This window comes from Eutrigla gurnardus, assembly GCF_963514095.1.
Source record: "Eutrigla gurnardus genome assembly, chromosome: 22".
NCBI lineage: Eukaryota > Metazoa > Chordata > Actinopteri > Perciformes > Triglidae > Eutrigla > Eutrigla gurnardus.
Window position 1 is genome coordinate 9,309,821 of NC_139933.1, and position 23,248 is coordinate 9,333,068.

At 43.3% G+C, this 23,248-nt stretch overlaps 1 protein-coding gene across 1 annotated transcript in view; it reads left to right on the forward strand.

Moving 5' to 3' along the window:
* lrp2b (low density lipoprotein receptor-related protein 2b) overlaps positions 1-22,601 on the forward strand; it is a gene marked incomplete at its 5' end in the record, with an annotated part of 34,827 nt that extends 12,226 nt beyond the window's left edge. Inside the window, 52 exons of the mRNA XM_084002205.1 lie at positions 134-311; positions 533-661; positions 756-922; positions 1,026-1,169; positions 1,269-1,378; positions 1,700-1,877; positions 2,177-2,390; positions 2,800-3,036; positions 3,144-3,335; positions 3,565-4,037; positions 4,368-4,815; positions 4,959-5,124; positions 5,222-5,380; positions 5,470-5,759; positions 6,185-6,388; positions 6,633-6,875; positions 7,153-7,278; positions 7,377-7,496; positions 7,878-8,009; positions 8,274-8,475; positions 8,581-8,876; positions 9,599-10,115; positions 10,302-10,457; positions 10,670-10,840; positions 10,965-11,188; positions 11,282-11,459; positions 11,750-11,946; positions 12,168-12,413; positions 12,618-12,746; positions 12,964-13,083; positions 13,272-13,388; positions 13,474-13,590; positions 13,971-14,108; positions 14,402-14,524; positions 15,613-15,741; positions 16,509-16,640; positions 16,829-16,954; positions 17,069-17,212; positions 17,324-17,489; positions 17,618-17,746; positions 18,001-18,221; positions 18,413-18,595; positions 18,901-19,020; positions 19,136-19,223; positions 19,376-19,440; positions 19,548-19,737; positions 19,921-19,984; positions 20,900-21,040; positions 21,371-21,460; positions 21,700-21,771; positions 21,954-22,010; positions 22,294-22,601. Of these exons, the coding sequence (XP_083858331.1) occupies positions 134-311; positions 533-661; positions 756-922; positions 1,026-1,169; positions 1,269-1,378; positions 1,700-1,877; positions 2,177-2,390; positions 2,800-3,036; positions 3,144-3,335; positions 3,565-4,037; positions 4,368-4,815; positions 4,959-5,124; positions 5,222-5,380; positions 5,470-5,759; positions 6,185-6,388; positions 6,633-6,875; positions 7,153-7,278; positions 7,377-7,496; positions 7,878-8,009; positions 8,274-8,475; positions 8,581-8,876; positions 9,599-10,115; positions 10,302-10,457; positions 10,670-10,840; positions 10,965-11,188; positions 11,282-11,459; positions 11,750-11,946; positions 12,168-12,413; positions 12,618-12,746; positions 12,964-13,083; positions 13,272-13,388; positions 13,474-13,590; positions 13,971-14,108; positions 14,402-14,524; positions 15,613-15,741; positions 16,509-16,640; positions 16,829-16,954; positions 17,069-17,212; positions 17,324-17,489; positions 17,618-17,746; positions 18,001-18,221; positions 18,413-18,595; positions 18,901-19,020; positions 19,136-19,223; positions 19,376-19,440; positions 19,548-19,737; positions 19,921-19,984; positions 20,900-21,040; positions 21,371-21,460; positions 21,700-21,771; positions 21,954-22,010; positions 22,294-22,314 (8,979 nt within the window). The 3' untranslated portion in view covers positions 22,315-22,601. The remainder of the gene's footprint in view (positions 1-133; positions 312-532; positions 662-755; positions 923-1,025; positions 1,170-1,268; positions 1,379-1,699; positions 1,878-2,176; positions 2,391-2,799; positions 3,037-3,143; positions 3,336-3,564; positions 4,038-4,367; positions 4,816-4,958; positions 5,125-5,221; positions 5,381-5,469; positions 5,760-6,184; positions 6,389-6,632; positions 6,876-7,152; positions 7,279-7,376; positions 7,497-7,877; positions 8,010-8,273; positions 8,476-8,580; positions 8,877-9,598; positions 10,116-10,301; positions 10,458-10,669; positions 10,841-10,964; positions 11,189-11,281; positions 11,460-11,749; positions 11,947-12,167; positions 12,414-12,617; positions 12,747-12,963; positions 13,084-13,271; positions 13,389-13,473; positions 13,591-13,970; positions 14,109-14,401; positions 14,525-15,612; positions 15,742-16,508; positions 16,641-16,828; positions 16,955-17,068; positions 17,213-17,323; positions 17,490-17,617; positions 17,747-18,000; positions 18,222-18,412; positions 18,596-18,900; positions 19,021-19,135; positions 19,224-19,375; positions 19,441-19,547; positions 19,738-19,920; positions 19,985-20,899; positions 21,041-21,370; positions 21,461-21,699; positions 21,772-21,953; positions 22,011-22,293) is intronic.
* Positions 22,602-23,248: the final 647 nt, after the last annotated feature.

Below are 23,248 nucleotides of genomic sequence, written 5' to 3' on the forward strand. Positions count from 1 at the left end.
CAAACTAGAATCCTTTTCACTTATATGGGCAAACAAAAAATCTGGAAATTTGAACTATAGCTTACTTCTTTTTCTCTTGGTAAGATAAAGAGTTCCTTAATAAACGACAACATCCCTGTGCACCCCACTCCAGGTTCTCCAGCATCCACACGGTATGACCATCTTCGAGGACAACGTCTACTGGTCAGAACGCTACACCAGCAAAGTGATGAGGACGAATAAGTTCCATGGTGGAAACATCACCACTCTGATGAACAACGTCTTCCAGCCCATGGGCATCGTTATGGACCATCCCATCAAACAGCCCGCAGGTCACTTCCAATTAAACTGCAAATCTTACTTTGTGTGTTGAAGTTATGCAGCGTAGGAAGGTCAAAGCATGTCTCATCTGTAATCAGAGAGCATACACTGAGCTCTAATATAAACTTTATCAACAGGAAAGCAGCAGCAGTGTAGTGCATGTAAAAACTGAATAGGTGTCAAATAGCATATTAAGTTTGGCTGAAGGTGACATTGTGGTTTTTGTATTTAGCTATCAACCCATGCAGAGAACACCTGTGCACTCAGCTGTGTCTGCTGTCAGGCTTGAGACCCAGGTACTACACCTGCCACTGTCAGTCTGGCTGGAACCTGGATGCCGACAAACGCACATGCATTAAAGGTATTTTCTTATTTCACAGTAGCTTTTCCTTTTTACAGTGCTCTCAGCATCAGTGTTCACCATATCGCAAGTTATGTTTACTACTCTATTCTAGATGAGGCTCCCTTCTTGATGGTGGTGAGAGATTCAGTGATGTTTGGCATTCCTCTGGACCCCACTGACCCTTCCAACAATGCAATGGCCCCCGTGTCAGGCATCAGCCAGGGGCGGGACATCGACTTTGATGACCAGCAGCAGTTAATCTATTGGGTGCAGAACACTGTGAGTGGAGATTTTAACTTTTCACTTATTTTTTTACACGTTTCTAGTATCTAAAATTTCTAAAAGGCTTGTTTTGAAGCATGGATTTTTGCTCTAATGTCAGGGTTCGATATGGCAAGTGAAAACCGGTGGTACCAACAGGTCTGAGTTCGCTCCAGCTGCTTTCATGGGCTCGCCGTCTGGTCTGGCTTTTGATTGGATGAGCCGAATAATGTATTACACCAATCCCACCGTTAAAGCCATCGAGGTTAGAATCTTCTGAGCCAAATATTATGATGAGTGTTTTTTCAGTTTTTTTGCAACATCATTGTGCAGGTAAATAACCCAAACTTTACACTTCACTAAGGTTATCCGTGTGGATGGAGACGAGCACTATAGGAAGACCCTCATCACCTCCACTGGTACACCGGAGGGAACAGGAGAGCCCCTTGGAATAGCCCTGGATCCAGCCCGAGGGTAAAGCCTCTGTTCAACCTATGAAGTATTTGTTCTATTGCTTTAATTCAGTGACAAAGCAAAAACAATGGAACCACAAATTTTACCCACAGTCAGTTTCTGTTGGTAAAATGGACAAACATGTAAATTACTTTTTTGTTTTCTGATGGCGAGAAGAATACACATTCATATTTACGTACATATGTACTAGCTGAGCAGTATGACTTGTTTAAAAGATCATCACGTAAACTCAATTTAAAAACCTTTGAACATGACACACATGAGCAGCATGATGACTGGCTGAGTTCAGTTGTTTCTCACATTTACACTTTCCCTTCTCAGGAAATTGTTTTGGACAGACAAAGGATCAGACAATGGAGTGCCTCCAAAGGTTGGCAGTGCTGACATGGATGGAGGAAACCTCAAGAACCTCTACACAGGCAACCTGGCCAATATAGGATTCATTACGGCTGACATCTCTACCACAAAACTTTACTGGGGCGTGGCAGGCTCCGGGGTGGTATGTACACTATACGTGCTAAACATATAGACTGAGAAAACAAACATGTTATTTACTGTACACACACAGTTGAGGGAAATACATTCTGACTCTGTCTTTTTGTGAAAAATGATCCTCAATGTCACACTATATAGTTATTTCCACCCAAATAATGTGATGTGTTCAGAACAAGCTTGTGTCTTTTATCCATGTTCTCTCTTTGCGTCATGCCTTGTGCTAATCTTTTGCTTGTAGTTTCATCTTCGCCCTGGTCCATTTAGTAACCTCTTCGTCTTTGCTCTCCTTCCTGGTTCGCCCAGATCGAGTGTGGCACCATGGACGGCATTGCCCGTTTGACAGTGGTGAGCGGTCTGTCCCATCCATGGGGGCTGACGATCCACCAGAACCACCTCTACTACACCGACCTGGACTACGAGGTCATCGAGAGGGTGGACAAGGTCAACGGTGCTAATATGGTAGTGATGAGGAGTGGCATGTCTGGCCTGCGCGCCCTCAAAGTGCACGCCAGAGACAGTATGTGAATTTGCTTGTTTTTACTTTAATCCAGAGGTGTCTGTCCTCTTTTATTATACAACCAGTAATTACTGCCAGTGAGCGAGCGAGTAGTCATGTCCTCCTCAAGGACAGCACATAGCATGATATAGGCACCACTTGTATTCCATCTTTTGAACTTAGCTTTTGTGTGAAAAAGGCCACTGTAGTCGGCATAGTTGTTATTTTTTTTCAAAATAAGTAAATCTGTCATTTCTGAAGATTGAAAACAATTTTTCTCTTTTTTTCTCTCTCTTTTCACATCACTGTGTACTATTGTAAATGTATTTTTCAGATGTTTTTTCAAATAATAATAACAAGTCATATGGGCTCATATATCCAGTAATGCTCTCCTCCATTTCCACTATTATCTTTTTCTCCCCCACCTCAGACTCCGCAGGGACCACCAACGCCTGTAGCTCCAACAACGGAGGCTGTCCCCACCTCTGTCTCCCCAAACCTGGCAATCAGAAAACCTGTGCTTGCACCACAGGCTTTAACCCTTCTCAAGATGGCTCCCGGTGTGAACAGTATGAGTCTTTTGCAATTGTCTCCACCTCCAAGTACATCCGTGGCTTCCACATAAATAGCTCCGACCACTCTGAGGCTATGGTGCCTGTTGGTGGAAGTATGTTGGCTTAATGTTGTTCTGCATCATGGTTTTGTGAATTGTTGACTATACATATAAAATGATCAGTCGATGCTAGTAGTATTTTTAATTTTCATTGTTTGCAGCTTCCTACTCCGTTAAGAACAAGGTGGACCTCCATATTGAATCTGGCTTCGTTTACTGGACTGACAACAGCACCTCCACCTCATCCAGGGGCATCTTTAGGGCCAAAACAGATGGGGGGCGTTACAGCACTGTCCTCAACTCGGGCGTTGGAAGAGGAGGCATCCAGGGCCTTGCTGTAGACTGGGTTGCTGGTATGACGCCACTCGACCATCCCTTCATTTGTCCATTATCTGTACAGATGCAGGCAGATTTACAGGCTCTAGGAGCTGAGATATTAAGTAGAACCCAAATACAAATGCATACATCATATTCCACTAAATGTATTAATTTCATGCAGAAATTAACCCGTGTTACACTATCAAGCACTATATTGTGTCTCTCTGCTTGCAGTAATCTTCCTCTATCCATTAATTTTCTCAGGTAACTTATACTTCACCAACGCCTTCGAGGCCGAGACCTTCCTGGAGGTGCTTGCCATCAACACCACCTACCGAAAGATTCTCCTCAAGTCCTCCCATGACCAGCCCCGTGATGTGACTGTCAGCCCCAAGCTTCGCTACCTCTTCTGGACTGATGGTGGCCAGTCACCCAAAATTGAGCGGGCCCTGCTGGACGGCACCAACCGCACCGTGTTGGCATCAGAAAGCCTAGCGTCACCGCGTGGCCTTACCATCGATTACACCAATGATTTCCTCTACTGGACAGATGATGTTCTTGACATGATCTCCAGAATGGCCACAGATGGCACACAGAGGCAGATTATCCGGTATGGGAGCCGGTATCCATCTCCAACAGGGATGGCTATATTTGGAAACTACGTGTTGTGGGTGGATAAAAAGCTTGGGAAGCTCTTACAGGCCAGTAAGGACCCAGCCAACACCGAACAACCAGAGGTGAGGGTTAAATCCACTTGATTTAACACAGTTTTTTATTCATGATGATGCTGTTTTTTTATCTTACAAAGAAGAATTCAACAACAACCGTAATTACTGCCGATGGACGTAACACGTATAAATTGCAAAAGTAGATATTCGAATAGTTCAAACCTATATTATCTTGCGTCCTGAGAAAGATTTTGTAAGCTGCTCTCAATAAAGTACTTAAGAGCTAATAAGTGAGACAGGCTGTGTGGCAGACAAGGGTAAATAGAGAACAATTAGTGATCCTGCTGTGAATTTCCTATACCCATACCACTTCCAAAACCTTTTTCCCAATGATACCAGGTTATTCGAGACAATCTTGATGGGCTGATGGACGTCGCTGTGTTTGACGCTCATGTCCAGCCGACATCCGCCAACCAGGTGGGCTTTAACCCATGTCAAGAAGACAACGGACGTTGCCAGCAGCTCTGCTTCGCCATGCCAGGCCAGGATAAACCAAAATGTGGTTGTGCACACGGGTCACTCCTCAATAATGGAGTGACATGTGGCTACGGAGAAGAGGAGTTTCTAGTTTTCACCACAGACTACACGCTGAATAGCTTGAGGTTAGATCCCACGGATCACAGCACCCCCTATCCAATGGTGAACTTGGGTTACAACTTGATGGCTTTGGATTATGACTTCAAGGAGAAGCGAATATTCTTCACTCAGTATCTGGGAATCGGTCGCAGCAGAATTGGCTACGTCAGCACTACATCCATCACCAGCCCTCCCGTCATTTTAGCTACAAGTGAGTTTAGCATTTATTTTCACTGTGTTACATTCTTTTATATTTCCCTCTCTTCTCTAACCCTATTCCATTTTCTAATTTACCTCATGGATCTTATCATTGTTTTGTCTCTTATTGAATACCCTCTCTGTTGCACTGCTCAGATTTGGATGATCCAGAAGGATTGGCGTACGATTGGGTCAACAAGCGTCTCTACTTTACTGACTACTATCGCCGTAATGTCCAGTCCATGGGGACTGACGGCATGAACCGCTCAATCATCGCTCAGGCAAACCGTCCCAGAGGCATCATTGTTGACCCCTGCTACGGGTAAAAAAAAAAAAGCAGACCGTTAGCGTTACCAGACCATTTATCAGTTTGGACAAAGAGGATTTCTATACTCATTCTCACTCTGTTCTCCGTCCAGTTACCTGTACTGGACTGACTGGGGCTCTCCAGCTAAGATTGAGAGGGCCACACTCGGTGGAAACTTCAGGACCCCCATCATCAACAGCACCTTGAGAACGCCCAATGGCCTTTCTCTGGATTACGAGGAAAGGATGCTCTACTGGGCTGACGCCACATTGTATGTCCACTTTTTAATCCATACTGTGTTCTGCAGATCCCCAAACTGCTCACTTTTGACAGCTCCTTTTTGTCACCCCTGCTTCTCAGAGATAGGATTGAGAGGGCCACTCTGACTGGGGAGAACCGACAAGTGATCGTGCAGGGTGTCCAGTACCCATACGCCATGACTGTCTTCAAGCAGGACATATTCTGGACTGACTGGACTGAGAGAGCCGTCTTTAGGGCTGGGAAGGACGATGGCTCTGGCTTTGCAGTGCTGATCCAGGACCTGCAGTACCGACCAAACGACATCCATGTTTATGCCGCATCTAAGCAGGAGAGCTGCTCCAGCTCCTGTCAGCAGTTCAATGGAGGCTGCAGTAATGTCTGTGTTTCAGGTAAGGGCACTTCCTTGTGGGTACAACTGAACAGGCCACTGAATCCCCTCATTTGAGTTACACATCTTCCAACAGAAAAATACTGTGATTATACAGGTGACCTTGCCAATCCAAAATTGTGAATACAGCTTTCGTTGGGCAAATTGTCTAATATCATCATATTTTGGTGTCTAAAATAAATTTAAACAATAGTATCTTCATTGAAACCTCTTGAAGCTCTAACCACGATAGCCACAAAAGTGTTTTGTTTTATAAATTGAGTGAACTTGAAGCACTAAAACATCAGAGCAATTAATGAAAGTTCTGAACTTCCTAAATGTTAAGAGACACACAGTACTGCTAATTAAACAGACAACTTATCTCTGTGTTTCATTCAGTTCCTCTCCATTCTTAAAATCCCTCACCGCCCATAATCTCTCCTGCAGGTCCATCGGGCCCAGAGTGCCAGTGTCCTCATCAGGGGAACTGGTACCTTGCTAACAACGGCAAAGACTGCATCAAAGACAACGGGGAACGCTGTCCGCCGGAGCAGTTCACCTGTCTCAATGGTAACTGCATCTCAGCCCGCTGGGCATGTGACGGCTACGACGACTGCCAGGATAACTCGGATGAGCTGGAGAGAGTGTGTGGTGAGAGAGGAGTTTTATTCTGACTTTAAACAGTGGATATTTTTCCATTTTGAGTGGTCAGCAAGCAGATTGTTTTCAGATGTCCATACATACTGTTTAGTTTTCACCCCTCATTAGGTATCTAATGTGCTGCACAAATTCAGCATGGGAAAAGGACACACATTTAGTCATTGGCTTTGTAAAAAAAAGAGAACAAACTGAGAGCCTTTAACATAAATGTCGTGGCCCTCTGTTGTTCCTCCAGCCTTCCACACCTGCTCAGCCATAGACTTCACCTGTGACAACGGTCGCTGCGTGCCGCTCGGCTACACCTGTGACTACACGGACGACTGTGGTGACAACAGTGACGAGCGAGGCTGTCCCTTCCCCACGTGTAACCCCGCTGCCGAGTTCACCTGCGGCAACGGACGCTGCATCAGTGCGTCCTTTGTCTGTGACGGCCACAACGACTGCAGAGACAACGCCACCTCTGACGAAATCAACTGCCGTGAGTGGTGATACAGCTGATCAAGGGATTGATTTATGAACTGATGGATTGATTGTGGTGGCAAATTAGAAGTTGCAACAGAAAGATTGGAAATTGTCGCACCTGTTTTTTCCTGCTAGTTTAGATTCATTTGAGCACAGCATTAGTCGGGTACCAACAGAGAAGAATATCACGGTTGTAATTCGTGATTCCTTGATGCTGAATAAGTAATAATGTGTCCCGTGTTTTTAATCCTGTGCTTGATGTTTTGATCTTTGTCCTCCGCGACCCTCTCCAGCGGACAGGACGTGCCCCGCGGGCCAGGTCAAGTGTGAGCGCAACAACATCTGCATCTACCCAGAAAACCTGTGTGACGGCTACAACAATTGTGGAGACAACACCGATGAGAATCCTCTCTTCTGCGGTAAGTTGAACATTTTTGTCCAGCTGCTGAGTGAGAGAGAGTAAGAACTGCTGAGTCGTTTCAGAAGAACTCTACGTGGATACAAACTTGTGTTACAGTGGGTCGCACATGCTCTCCGGACCAGTTCAGCTGTGACGGAAGGAAGTGCATCCCTAAGTCCTGGGTGTGTGACTCCATCCGAGACTGCAGCGATGGAACTGATGAACCTCCTTCCTGTGGTGAGTTCTCATTTTAAATTTACTATGTGTTAATATCTCGACATGACTTGATTTCTGATAGGATTTTTTTATTGTGGTTAAATGCCATTCCTTTTGTCTTTCCAATTTGATTTTTAGTTAGTGTTGTGAATCAAGTTGTTGCATTTGGACACTTTTTTTATATAGTAAATCACTATTTGTGTTTTCATTTTTTTTGTCCATAAATCTCAGCCAAAATTGGGCAACTTTGCTACTGATTTTTAATTTAGTTGTGCATTTAACTTTATATCCAGCAATCAATTTGTAAGAAATCAATGACCTGCTATTTAGTGTATACAGTGAATCAGTCAAATGTTCAGGTTTTTGTTGCTGATTAGTGGTCTGTGGTCTCTTTCTGTGCAGAGGATGAAATCAAAACATGCACTCCCAGCCAGTTCACCTGTACCAATGGAAACTGCATCCCCCAGTCAATGGCCTGTGATGGCAACAACGACTGCTGGGACAACAGTGACGAGGCTCCTGAACTACAGTGTGGTGAGATAGCACTTTGACATGTATTTATTCCACTGTAGGACAGCAATACTGGTAATCTATTTATTTAAAGTAACGTGTGAGAGGCTAGAAACATACACTGTATCTAAACTCATTTATTTTTTTGTCAGTTCTATCCCACGTCTCATCTGAATTCTGACTACTCGTACACTTTTATCATTTGTGCTCATAAAACCTGCTAAATTTACGGTAAAATATAGTTAATCCATCCCTGCCGAATTCTCATCCACTCTCCATCTCCCCCAGGCCAACGCACTTGCAGTTCCAACCAGTTCACATGTTCAACCTGGTACCCTGGATACCCACGTTGCGTGCCGTTGAACTTTGTGTGCGATGGTGAGAAAGACTGCGCCAACGCGGCCGATGAGCTGCAGAACTGCCCCAACCGCACCTGCCACATGAACGAATTTGCCTGTTCTAATGGGCTTTGCGTCTTTCTCCCCTACCGGTAAGTACAAAGTGTGTGTGGGTGAATAAAAGTAGACATTTGTTTCGCAGCAGGAAACAAATTCTCTTGTCACTTAATAGTCTAATGTAAGGTCCTCTTCCCCAGCTGTGACCGTGTGAACGACTGCGGGGATGGCAGTGATGAGTTGGGCTGCACCTATGACACATGCAGCAGCAGCCAGTTCACCTGTAGTAACGGAGCCTGCGTCCCCTCCTCCTACACCTGCGATGGGGAGAGTGACTGCATGGATGGCTCGGATGAAGCGGACAGCTTGTGCATCCCACCCCAGCCCACCTGTGCTCCCCAGCAGTACATGTGCAAGTCGGGCGCGTGCATCGACATCAATAAGGTGTGCAACGGACAGAAGGACTGCCAGGACAACAGTGATGAAAAGGGCTGTGGTGAGAAATATGACAATATGTTCCCATATTTATTAGGATTAATGCAAGTCTAGAGGAAAAACAGACGTTTTTTGGTTTGATGGTTTCAAAAGTCATCACTGGTATTCAGTTTTATTCTTATAATTCTGTAGAACCAAACAATACAGTTATTCACTTTCCTACCATTAATGTCCAGTTGGGTTCATGTTGTGAACCAAAATATTAACTCGGATATTTTAAAACATCACCATATCTTGTATAAAAAATGTGTTAATGAATTTTGTTGAATCAATGGCAGAAATATCAAAGTTCTGACATGTGTTAGAATATTTGAATAAACACATTTAGTCTAATGATTACTTCCATTATCATTCTTTATGATATTCAGAATTAGCATTTAATTGTTTAATATCTAAAATATCATACATTGTAATCTCAAATGTTTGGTTTTGTTTCACATCAGGCCAAAACCCAAAGATATCTAGTGTTAATGTTATTAAAAATATATATATATAGAGAAGTTGGAAGCAGCAAATAGTTTGCATTATTGTTTTGAAGAATAACATAACACATTATATTTCCAAATTTGTTCATTACATTTATGTGAATAATTGTTTTGAGATTTATATCATTTGAACCTAATCGATAGAAATAATCGCTCATTTAAAATCATTGAGATCTCTCAAATACTTGTTTGCTTCTTTCCCTGTCTTTTCTCCACTTCACCTTCTTATTCTGTTTAGGAATCAATGAGTGCCGCAACCCAGCACTCCACAAGTGTGCCCAGGTCTGCACTGACACCCTCACTAGTTACTACTGCTCCTGCAACCCCGGCTACCAACTCATGCCAGATGGCAAAGCCTGTGAGGACCTCGACGAGTGTTCCAGCACACCTGCTGTCTGCAGCCAGATCTGCGAGAACACTGTTGGCTCGTACCACTGCAAATGCGCCCCTGGGTATATTCGTGAGCCGGATGGACGCACCTGTCGTCAGAACAGCGGCATTGCCCCATACCTGTTGTACAGTAATCGCTACTACATCCGCAATCTGACCGCCGACGGGTCCCAGCTGAGTATAGTGCTGCAGGGGCTGTCCAACGTGGTGGCGTTGGACTTTGATGACTATGAGAAGAGGCTTTATTGGCTGGATGCAGGGGCGGGAAAGATTGAGAGGATGCGTTTTGACGGGACCGACAGGGAGACACTGGCGAACGACAATATAAGAGGAGCTGAAGGCCTGGCACTGGACTGGGTGGGCAGGTGTGTGATAATAAGAATATTACCACTGTCAAATAATTTGTATGTGTTTGCACTTGGCCTTTAAAGCTAAATCTACAGGAGAAATTTGTTCATTTAACATTTTTTTGTTGTCATGAGCATTGAATGGTCTGGCTGACCAAAACATGGCAGCATGGATGTCATTGTAAACGTGTGTGTCTGCTGCAGGAAGATGTACTGGGTGGATGGTAGTTATGGTTCAGTTCATGTGATGGAGCTGGATGGGCGCTACCAGAAGAGACTGCTGTCTGGAGAGTTCACCGATGGGAATACCACTTATCTCATCAGCCGACCTCGGGCTGTGGCTGTTAACCCTAAATTTGGGTATTGACACACACACTCACACAACCTTCATCGGTGGATGACACCAAAACCACGTTTATATTTAATATCGGAAAAACATTTGTCCCGTCAGCGTTTATTGTAACTCTAAAGGGAATGTGTAATAATACATAATTGCATTGGCATGTATTTTTGTGTTTTATAATGTTTTTTTAATTATAAATATCTACTATAATTTACTATTTAACCCCTAGCTGGCTGTACTGGACCGACTGGGGTGACGCAGCATATATTGGGAGAGTTGGCATGGATGGAACCAACGTCAGTGCCATTATCACAACCAAGCTGGAGTGGCCCAGTGCTTTGACCATAGACTACACCACCAACAAGATCTTCTTTGCCGATTCCCACCTTAACTTTCTGGAGTGAGTTCAAGAAAATCAACACACAAGTCCTTTTGAGTTGCCATCGAGTACAATCCAATGAGTATTTCTGTATGCTACCAAATGCCTGCAAAATCTATTAACCTGTCATTGTATCAATCTTCAGCTTTGCAGACATGAATGGCCAAAACCGCCACCGGGCCATTGGTGGTACACTTCCACATGTCTTTGCTGTTTCCCTGTTCGAGGACTGGGTTTACTGGACGGACAGGAACACGCACACAGTCGAGAAGGCTCACAAGTACACTGGCGAACAGCGCACAATCATGGGCAACAACACACACCGGCCATATGACATCCGTGTCCACCACCCCTACAGGCAGCCTCGCCGTACGTACATTTGACATGTAATTGCTTTTATTCTTACTGTCTTAATGGACTTTAGCTTACCAATATGTTATTTTTCATCAAATTGTTTCCCAGAGGAAAACCCCTGCTCCTCCCATCAGCTGACCTGCAGTCACTTGTGTCTGATTGCCCCTGGTGGGCAGCGAGCTTCCTGCCAGTGTCCAGATCACTTCGTCGGCCTTTCCGTGGGCTTCAAGATCCAGTGTGTCGCTGACTGCTCCAGCACCCAGTTCCGCTGTGGAGACAACGAGAAGTCAGTCAGATATAAAATCCCTTTCATTCTCCTCCTCCTTTCATCTAGCCAGTCTTTCACAGAACTATGGATTTGGGGATTTGTTAAGAACTGTGAAACTGTGGCGTGGCCTAGACTGTAGGTCAGTAATGGGAAACACTGGATAAGTCAGAGAAAATCAGAACCGCGGGAGATTCCTTGTGTGTCAAGCAGCAAAAGAGTTGTAGCATGACGTATTTGAGTTAATTTGCCGACATTGCATATCCTGTCAGGTGACATGCTAACCCGTTCATGCTGGCTCTTTTCATCAGGTGCATTCCTATATGGTGGAAGTGTGACGGCCAGTCAGATTGCGGCGATGGCTCAGATGAACCTCAGACTTGCCCGCCACGCCATTGCCCTATTGGACAGTTCCAGTGTCAAAATGGATCCTGTACATATCCTGGCTTCATCTGCGACGGCGACTCAGACTGCCCTGACAGTTCAGACGAGGACGCCGCTCTCTGCAGTATGAAAATTGACATAGATACACAAATGAATTGCAACAATGTAAAAAAAACAGATAGGAAGCTGAAATTTAAGGTGTTCTGCACTTGCTTACCTGTGATTATTATCGGGTTTTTTTAAAGTTCAGAGTTTCCTCAAAGTACTGAAGAATACCACATTTAATGGTGGAAGTTCAGGCAGATTGTTTAGTTTGGACTTTAAAACTGTGATTGCTCCCCGTAGGTGACCAACGATGCCAGGAAAACCAATTCCAGTGTAAAAACAAAAAGTGCATCCCTGTTTCCTGGCACTGCGATGGCATGAATGACTGTTCGGATGGCAGCGATGAGGACGCAGATACTTGTTCCCAGAGGACCTGCCGACCCGGTCAGTTCCAGTGTGCCAATGGCCGCTGTCTGCCATCGAGCTACGTGTGTGACGCCCAGGACGACTGTGGGGATGGATCTGATGAACCATTTGAAACCTGCAGTAAGTGGCACATTATGTAGGAAATGGCAGTTAAATTAAACAACATTGATAGGAGATTCTTTTCCTGTTATTTCTGCCTTTACTCAACATCTATTTTGCTCCCTCTCATTTCTCATGTCTATGTTCTTGTGACGTCATAACATTTTGTTTGTCTGTGACCCGCTCACCATTCTCATCCATGTCTCTCTGTCTTCCTCTGTCCAGTGGGTCCAGACTACAAGTGTGATGAGGACACTGAGTTCTCCTGCAAGACAAACTACCGCTGTATTCCTCAGTGGGCCCGCTGCGACGGCACCAATGACTGCATCGACAACAGTGACGAGCAGGGCTGTGGTCAGTGCTCGTCTGTCACCAGATGTGTTGTGTCATGTCATGTGAAGGCAGGGCTGCAACAATGACAACACTAGCAGAGGAAAATCTTAATTTAGTGTCTAAACATACAGCAAGTTATATGTATTTGTGTTGCATGAGCATATCTGGGGTTTTTAAACATTGCTTTTATCATTGACCATAAGTTGACTCATCTTTTTATCTCTCCATCTGCCAACAGAGGAGGTGACCTGTGATCCACTGGGAGATTTCCGATGTGACAACCACCTCTGTATCCCCATCCGCTGGCAGTGTGATGGCGCCAATGACTGTGGTGACAGCTCAGATGAAAGGAACTGCCGTGAGTGTTATACTCTGTATTTCTCAGCTCAAATCACAAACTAGTAAAACTTGTGTGTCCACCAGGGTAATGAAATTAGATTTTTTCCCCCCTTTAGTTTATCTCTGTAATTTGGTTACAGGAAGACCCAAATATGATTTCATACTGAAGATACATGTGTCTCATGTTTTTGCTATTTATTGCTATAGAGCCACGGCCTTGCTCTGAAAGTGAGTTTCGGTGTGACAGCGCACAGTGCATCCCTGGAAACTGGGTGTGCGACCATGACAACGACTGCGGGGACAACTCAGATGAACGGGACTGTGGTGAGCACGCTCTGCACACAAGCTCATTTCCTTGAAATATTCTCTGTTATAAACAACACTCGTTAACATCCTGGCTCTCTTCCAGAGTTGCAGACGTGTCGTCCAGGTTCTTTCCAGTGTGACTCGGGTCACTGTGTCCCTGCTGCCCTGCAGTGTGACGGCCGGCCGGATTGCCAGGACCTGTCGGATGAGACCGGCTGTCGTAAGTAAACAACATGAAAGGGAATGGCAAAGTGCCTGGTCCCTATAGCGTTTTAGTGCACTTATGGCACTTAATGGGGTTTTTAGTTCAACAGAATTATTTAAATGTAAAATTCAAAATGAACATCACCAAGAATGCCCACTATAATAGTTCAAAACATTGCAAACATTGCAACTACAGTGTACTACAGTACAATCATTGAACCAGAGAGCAGCTTGTCAAGATCCAATGGAAGTTTTAACTGACAGTTTGTATTAAATCTGCAGCAGTTGCTTTAGTTTGCACATCCAATCATTTGGTCTCGATATGATGTTTACACTGTGGACATACGGGATAAACAAAGATCCTCTTAAAGTAAAGATTTTTTCCTTCCTCAACAGCTACTCGTTACCCAGGAGGCCGTTGGTGCCCTCAGAGCCAGTTCCAGTGTGCAAACCGTCTGTGTGTGAGCCAGGGCTGGGTGTGCGACGGCATGGATGACTGTGGCGACCGTTCCGACGAACAACTCAGTTTATGCTGTAAGGAAAATTTTTTAATTGTATATGACAAAGTCCTGTGAAAAGTATTTAATTTTTGAACATTTTCATGTTAGTCATTTCTCTCATACATAGACAGGTAGATGCAAACAGATTTTCTCTCTTCCTGACCAAAGAATTTGGAGCTATGCAGCTGCTTCCCCTGTTGATTCCACCTCATGATAAAGTCAAGAAAGATACAGAGAGAACACAGTTAAAGACCTGACAAACTAACATGATTCAAAGTAGCAGTTTTAAAGGTTGCTCTGAACACAGATTTGTGTGTGTTTGACCAGTGAATATCACCTGTGAGATGCCGTCCAGGTTCCGCTGTGCAAACGGCTACTGCATCTACTCTGGCCTGCTGTGCAACCAGAAGGATGACTGTGGAGACGGCAGCGATGAGAAGGAAGAACAGTGTATGACTCACACACACATATGCCACAATCTGTTTAGTTCTATTGTGACTATTGTGAATAGAAATATTGCTCTTTACCAATTGCCAGTGCTAGTTTTTGTGTAAAATCCTCACTCACTAAATCAGCTTCTTAAATCCTGCTGAAATGTAACAGAAAAAAGCCATTTTGAAATACAGGTTCAAAGCAAAGGGGCCAACGACTGAGGCTTTCAGTGTTTTGTGTATATATATATATATATATATATATATATATATACATATACAGATACTGAGACACAGCTAAAGATATCAAGCTAAAAATATAATCAAACTTGATGAGATAAATATTTATTAATCCCAAGGAAAAGATCAGATACTATGACATTATTTTTATATAGTAGATTAAGTTTTGTCTACAATTTGATGCAGCAGTTGATGCTTTTCTTTATTAAAAAAGTGTTTATTCTTTTTTAGCTAACCAGATTTCTAATAAGTTCAGGTTCGTCAAATGTACCACTAATCATCAGTTGTTGGGATCTCCAAGGATTAGCTGGAACATCACTAATGCCTCCTGAACCTTCCCCTCTAAGGCCAATGAAATGGGAAATCCCAAAATGACATCAGTGGGTCCGCACAGGACACAAAGCCTGAAACATACAAGGGATAAGGAAATGGTCTGTTTTATGGAATTGTTACACAATCAGCTTAAACATCAATCATGGCAAATTATTTTGAGAGGAGATTAAATAGTTAGGTCCAGGGAGGAGGTCGACATCAGCTAGCTCATCTAAAGCCATTTGTTGTCAGGGATTAGACGGTAAAGACAAATGGGAGAAGCTGTAGAGAAGCCTTCAATTGAATAAATTATTTAGTTAATGTAGTGTATTATGTTGCCATGTTGGAGTATATTGCCTACACTTGAGTGCTTGACTGTGTGGGAGCATGTCTGACTATGTGCATGCTTGGGTTTTATGTGGGCAGTATTAAGACAGTTGGGAATTTAAAAGGGAAAGCTCTGAATTCAATGTTAGACTATTGGAGGTGGAGATGCTGCTCGGCCTTTCCCTGTGTATTCGTGGTGATGACTCATTGGAACTGTGTCCTGCTCAGGCCGTGAACCCACACTGCCGCCCTGCACGCTAGAAGAGTTTAAATGCACCAACGGACACTGTGTGGCCCTGCCTTACATCTGTGACCACAATGACAACTGTGGGGACCGCACCGATGAATTAGGCTGCAGTGAGTACCACGAAAAACACTTACTTACTGAAGAGATCAATTGAAAGTTAGTTATGAATTGCTGTTATTAAACGGACCTTACAGTTATCCCCTAATGGTCTAGAATTAAAGACAACTGCATTTTCAGAATTTTCAAGCAACAATTTTTGGTTCAGAATTGAAAAACGTAATTATAGCTGCATTATGTGTGCATATAAACGAGGATCATATATCAAGACTAAAGCCCATTGCAGTCACCAAAAACAAAAAAGGATTTTTTATAATAACAAAAAGAAAATCATATAATGATTATGTACATGTTGCATAATTCTGAAAATGTGAACATGTACACATATTTTTTACATGGAGGCACTTTGCTTTCTCTAATTTTGACTTTTACACCCATTTTCTGCTTCTCTGGGGCTGAGCAGATTGTGACTTGGCATCTCATAATTTTGTGAAATTTCCTTTAAAATGAAATTATTCATCTTTTTTTTTTTTTCTTTTTTTCTTTTTAAAAAAAGAAGCATTTTGAGACAATTTTCTCTTTTCTCTAAACTGGTAGCTCAGGATTAATTTCAACATAAAAATAATTTTACAATAGAATATCCTATCCACAGATGGACGGAAATATCCTGTTGGCCGATTTATTGATGGATGATTGAAGGTCCATTCATAAAGGTCAAACATTGTGACCTGAATAATAGTCAATAGTTGAATTATTCCACTCATGTAAACAAAGCCAACAAAGCATCTCCTGAGCTGTATTCTGTGTTGTCTGGCTCCAGATTTTGGCCATGATCGCAACTGTGAGGAGAAGCTGTGCCAGCATGAGTGCACCAACCTGAACGGCACCGGCTTCATCTGCTCCTGCAGGCCTGGATACAAAGTGGACCAAGACAGCACGTACACCTGCCTGGGTACAGAAACACACTCTGAGAATATCCTTCCTTTGATTTAGCCCATACACACACACGACTGCACACATGGATGTCATCGAAAATGTACTAAAAGCAGCAAAAAATGTAGTATCATCATTCCAGGTAAAGGAGCTGGTGGGTAAAACCACGGAAAACTCTTTTTTCACAATCTGGTCTCCCTACTGCAGACATCGATGAGTGTGAGGTGTTCGGCACCTGTCCTCAGGTCTGTAAGAACACCAAGGGCAGCTACGACTGTGAGTGTGCCCCCGGCTACCGGAAAGTGGGCAACGGCAACATGTGTGAAGCTGAGGGTGAGAAGCCTTTTCTGAGATTTTTACTTCACTTCGATATAATTAAACTCTCTCTGTTTAATAAATATATATTATGAACACCATAAATTGATAAAGTGTGAATGTCTCCCATAGGAGCGACTCCCCTGCTGCTTCTACCGGAGAACATCCGCATCCGGAGGTTCAACCTGCAGGCGGAGACCTACCACGACTTCCTGCAAGAAGAGGAGCACATTATGGCTCTGGATTACGACTGGGACCACAACAACACTGGACTCAGTGGGTCACACACAGATTAATACTAGGCACTGCCTGAAAGGACACAAAATACAGCGAAAACTAATCTTAAATCAGAGGAACGTATTTGATGATGTCCGTGTGATTTGTCAGGTATGGTGTACTTCACTGTAGCCGGTAAGGACTCTGCAGCAGGTGCAATCAAGAGAGCGTACATACCTTCAGTGGACGACGGCAGTAACAACGTGGGTGCTGCTGTTGACCTCGGCATCAAATACATCACCCGACCAGACGGCATCAGCGTGGATTGGGTCGGCAGGTGCGTCTGAGCAATCAAATCATTACATGTTTATATCAGTTAAAGTGCTGATTCATGATTATTTTCAGAAAAGTATGCATGTGTCAAAGCATATTTTGTTTATAGTTTGGTCATCCTTCTGCCCGTAGGAACCTTTACTGGGCAGACTCCAGGGTAAAGAGGATAGAGGTGGCCATGTTGGATGGACGCTACAGGAAGCAACTAGTCAAGACTGAGCTCGGCCACCCGTCGGCTGTGGCCGTCAACCCTCGACTGGGGTAAGACGGACCCCAGTATCAATACAAGACAGTTAATATTGTTTTATGTCACTTTATTTTTCCATGATTCATACTTTTCACATTGCATGGAAATTGTCATGTTAGAGCCATTCTCATTCGCACAACAGCAGAAATGACAAAGAATCGAGCTGTTATGTTGTTGTTTTTATCTGCGATGGAAAACCTGACAGGAAGCCACTTGAATGCACCGTATGTCAGAGCCCAGAACTCTAATCTCTGCTACGCTCCTGCAGGATGTTGTACTGGGCAGACCGCGGGGATGCCGCCAAGATCGAGTGTTCTTGGCTGGACGGTCAGGAGAGGAAAGTCCTGGTGGCCGATGGCCTGGGTTGGCCCACTGGTCTGTCAATCGACTTTACAAACGACGATAGAATCTACTGGTCCGACTCAAAGGAAAGCCGCATAGAGTCTGTTCTGCCTTCAGGAGACGGCCGTAGAACTGCCGTCTACATAGGTGAGGATTAGGAACTACAGTCGTCAAAGAAGCCTGACATGAGGTGTGAAATGTAGGACTGTAAATTAAATTCTTATGTACATATGTTAGTTTTCAGAAATGCCAGTAACGCACAGCTCCTCATCCATCCATATTCCATGCATTCAGTGTCTGTTTTCATCGTTGTGGCTAAGTTGAGTTGTTGTGTCTAGATGTGAGAAACCCCTTCAGCGTGACTGTGTTCGAGGATCACGTTTATTGGAGTACTCAGGAGAAAGGCGAGGTCTTTCGGCAGGACAAGTTTGGCCGCGGAGCCAAGACCAAGCTGCTGACCGCCGGGCCGTGGCTGACCCAGGTCTCTGTGTACCAGCAGCAGAGATACAACTCCGTAGCTAGTAAGCTGCACACTGACTCACACAATCAAGTAACACATACTGTCTGCGTTAAGCAGAGTATAATGTGCATGTGGTTTTTGTTGTTGTTGTATATATCACCTGAATACAACCTATTTACATTTTGTTTTACCTGTGGATTCAATGTGATGTGGATTCACATCAATAAAGAAAAGAGACGGCAAAGTCTTACTTTCAGCGCTGATATCAAACTCAAAAATACTCAGAACTAAATAAACGATCGCCAGTCTATTCAGTTGCCCGTTTTATAAGATACGAGTCACACACAACATTCCTTGTCTCTGCAGTGAAGAATCCGTGTAAGGGAACCTGCAGCCACCTGTGTTTGCTCCGGCCGGGAGGTTACACCTGTGCCTGCCCCCAGGGCACCAGCTTCGTCCCCAGCAGTACCACAGAATGTGATGCTGGTAAGATAAACCTATTTATTTTCCCCATTGTGCAACATAAAAACATGGGGCATCATGTATTGAATCTCCAAGTTAATTTCAATGTTCCGATTGTTCCTCATGTAATCTATTCCAGGGTTTGATCCACCACCCACCATGCCCCCACCGTGCCAGTGTCAAAATGGAGGCACCTGCTACTTTGATGACAACAAGGCTCTTTGCAAGTAAGAAATGTTTTAGTCTTAATAACCAGAAATTGAACATACATATACAAAAATAACATCATACATAATAAAATACAAATACAACAAACTAGTAAAATGGACAAATACATTATTCAGTCAACGCTGCAACTGTAATGTATTTTGTTTTACAGATGTGCTCCAGGCTGGGCGGGAGAATACTGCCAGACAAACTTACACACCGTGGTCGCATCCTCAAGTATATCTGGTTTTATAGCAAACATACAACATTACAACATTGAAGCTTTAAACTTGAACTCATTATTAATAAGCTGCCTTTTGCCCCTCCTCCATCCTTCCACTCAGTTGGAATAGCGTTTGGGGTGACGATAGTGATCGTGGCTCTGCTGGTTGCACTGGTCTATGCTGCCAGGAGGAAGTCCAACCTGATGGAGAGGGTATGGAGCAACTTGCCCAGTATGCCCAGCATGCCCAGTATGCCCAGCATGCCCAGCATGCCCAGTATGCCATCCATGCCCAACCTGCCAAGCTTCAGGTGAGATTCTGTCGAAAATTTAAAATCTGAAATTGATTTTCCTAAATCACATATGCACAGTTTTCTTCTTCTACTGCAAAGTGAGAGTGAGATGAGAGTATTAGTCTCACTTTAATATGAGGGTGACTTTATGTACAGCATCATGTTATAACTGAACCGTTTGTGTGTCTTGATCATTTTCAGAAACGGTTCGACTCCAAACGCATCAAAAACAGAGGAAAGTGAAACCAGGCTGAATTTTGAAGCGGTAAGTAGCGAAGCAGAACAGCCATTCATTACAAGGTACTTTTGTTGTTGATAACCCTTATCAGTCTGTGTCTTTATTAATAGCTTCCTTTTTATTGCTAAAACATTTTAGTAAAAAATCAGCCGTTATCACGCATTCGTCCCCTCTCTCACCACTAATCTGGAAAAGGGACGTTTTAGGAGCCAAAAAGCCCTCCTTTAAATTTTAGAATTGTTCCAGTTTGGCCCCAGGTTTCAGGGTGAATCCCCACTAAGGACAGAAGCAAATGTGTCCTATCAGACATGCCACTAGCTGAGTTTCCAGTCACGTATTATTATGCACAGCTTGAAGTGTAGCATGACAAAAGCTGTATTGAAATGACAAATTCAAACCTTTGTTGATAAATATTCGACTATAAGCTCCTTGCACTACAGGTTGCAGGAATGACATCACCAATAAGTACAGGGCATCTCACTGTAGGCCAGCTGTAACAATCTCAGGCCTAAAAAGGTCTCTGTACTGAATAAAACAAGGCCAATACCGGCTGAAACGAAACAACAATTAAAATAGCTCTAGTTGAACAACTTCTTGAAGACCTTTTTCTGTCGCACACGGTTTGGATGATATGGGTGAGATGGCCATGGCGACTCGTTTTATTTCCAGGGTGCGACTTCTGCTTCTTCGTCTCTGGAGGATTACAGCCTTGTGCAGCCTACAGCACCAACTTCTGACAAATCTATGCTCCAGCCGAGTTGATTTGCTCCAAGTTTTTTTTAAATGCACCTTTTCTTTGCAAAAAATGTCAAATGTTTGCTTAAAATTCGGTTGACAAGTGAATGGAAACATGGCTGCTGACTCCCAATCATCAACTCTCCAGATAAACAAAGAGCTCTTATAGTTATCTACTTGTTCTGTCTTCTCATTGTCTGATCTCAGGTTCCCTGTATGTCTGTATCCATGGTGGAAACAGACGGAAAGAGTTTTGACAACCCAGCATATGAAGTTGGAGAGCAACCTGCAGCCACCAGCATGGCGGCGGTGGCGGCGGCCACCTCCACTCCCGATGGAACAAACAAGGTTGGTAAACAGTCGCTGCTCGCCTTTAGAGAATTGATTATGCTCATAACACTTATATGACAAGCTATGTGCCAACAGTTTTACACTGTATGTGTGCCAAAGGGAAATATCGTCAAAAACTCACTTTTCGACTGATCCAATGTCCGAATTAATTTGGACATAGTTTACATAAACTTGGTGTCATTTTTGTTGCTGTTTTAATTTTTTGTTTTATCGGTCCTCAAATGAAGTTACTAAGTTACGTGTAACACATGACTTTAGATTTAGACGTTTTAGATTTGGCTGTATTTCGATGAGATAAGTCTTTTGATCCGATGTTTCCTTGCTCAGGAGAACATTAATAATCCTTTGTATGTGGAAGAAGTTCAAGTTGTGGACGAGCCCACAAGAAGTGCAAACGAACCGGCCACTGTCGACAAGGTCAGTTTCACATTCATCAAGTATTTATCATGTATTATCTGCATAATTAATAACTCCAAGGCTTTGTTCTAAAATATCATACCACACTGTAGAAAATGAGATAATATCTATATACATAATCGTTCAGGTCTTCGGTTCTTGCTGACTGGATCTGAGTTTATTTTGTTATGCGATGTTCCTCGGCTGCTTTAATGTTGTTTTGAACCATTTTGAATTTATCTGCCTTGTGGTGATTTTAGGAGCCTTTTGAAAACGCAGACATAGAAGACGTTGACATCACTTCTCTACAGCCAGCTGCTTTGAGCACACAGGTAGCCATGGAGACGCATGTCAAAATGTTACACAATGTTTACTGGTCAATATCTGAAAACATTGATAATTACATGCTTTGAATGTTATTATAATAAGCTAAAATGATGTGAAGGCAGTGAAATCATTGTATGAATCATTGTATTCTCAGTTACTGAAGCATTTAATTTACCCTTTTTTCCAGCAGTTCGAACCCATTGGGGACAACAGTCCTTTGTCTTTCCAAAACCCCATATTTATGGTAAGTTCAGAACAATAAGCTCACACTTAATGTGTCAGAGGGGAAACAGGCAGTGTTAAGTGTGTCAGAACAGTCTTGAAGTCTTAAAATGTCTATATATTTTAATTTATGGTGACCGTCTAATTCATGTCTTGCATTGTCCTTTTTGTAAATTAGTCTCAGACTGAACCTGCCTATTCACAAAACCTGTGACAGAAATCTTGTATGTGACATTTTGATGAACTGGCTTCGACACAATGTATCCCTTTGCTGGCATTTTCTAGTAATTGTGATCTTCCAACAGTCGCCAGATTCTGACATTTGATGTGACCTCTACATCCAGAGATTAGACCGGTCCACGTTTCAGGATTGAGACCTCGTTCACTCTTATTGGAGGATGAAGCGTTGCCGGAGTAACGGCACATTACTGACGGACCCAGAACAAATCAAACGAGCCAGTTTGTAAGAGAAAGTATTTAGTGTGAATATACATTAAGATGGAAGAACATGCTTTAATTAAATTCCATGTAGTTATTTGTGTAGAAATTATTTACAGGAATGATTTGAATGTGACTAATTTGAGACCCATTCAATAAGTGAATGACGTACATATAAACGTGTTAATTATATTGATGTATCATCTGTTTGTTTTATAGCTTTATATGCATTTTGATTGTGAGGTAGTTGAATATTAAAACTGCTATTATCATGACTGTATATCCGTGTTGTTGTTTCTTTTAAAGCCTTTTGGCAAAGCCCTGATACTAAATGTCTAGCTATCGCTCTTACTTTTGTTCACATCATCACACCCTCTGATCCCCAGCTACTGTGTCTGAGCCGCCGTGCTGAGATGAAACGCTTTTTCATCATCCGTTTAATAACGCAGAGAGCCACAAATTGAGACTGATCGCAGGGCAACTCTGCTGACTCTCCTCTTCTGACGTTCATAAACGTCTGAACACATCAAGGTCTCTTTGAGCTTGCAACAACTAGGCCAAGCAGATCAGCAAAGGGACAAATGAGACAAGAAAAAGTGCCAACACCACTGGGAGAATTATGAAAGGAGCTGTGTTGTTCGGTCTTGTGGTCCATGATGATTCACGGTCCACGTTTCTTTACGGTCTGTCCTTCACAAAGCATCTCTGACTGCTGTCAGCCAAAACATGTACTGTACCAGTGAGAGACACAGACATGGAGGGAGGAGATGAATAGCAATAGATGGATGTAGGGGGCGGACCAAAGTGGCATGCAGTTTGCAG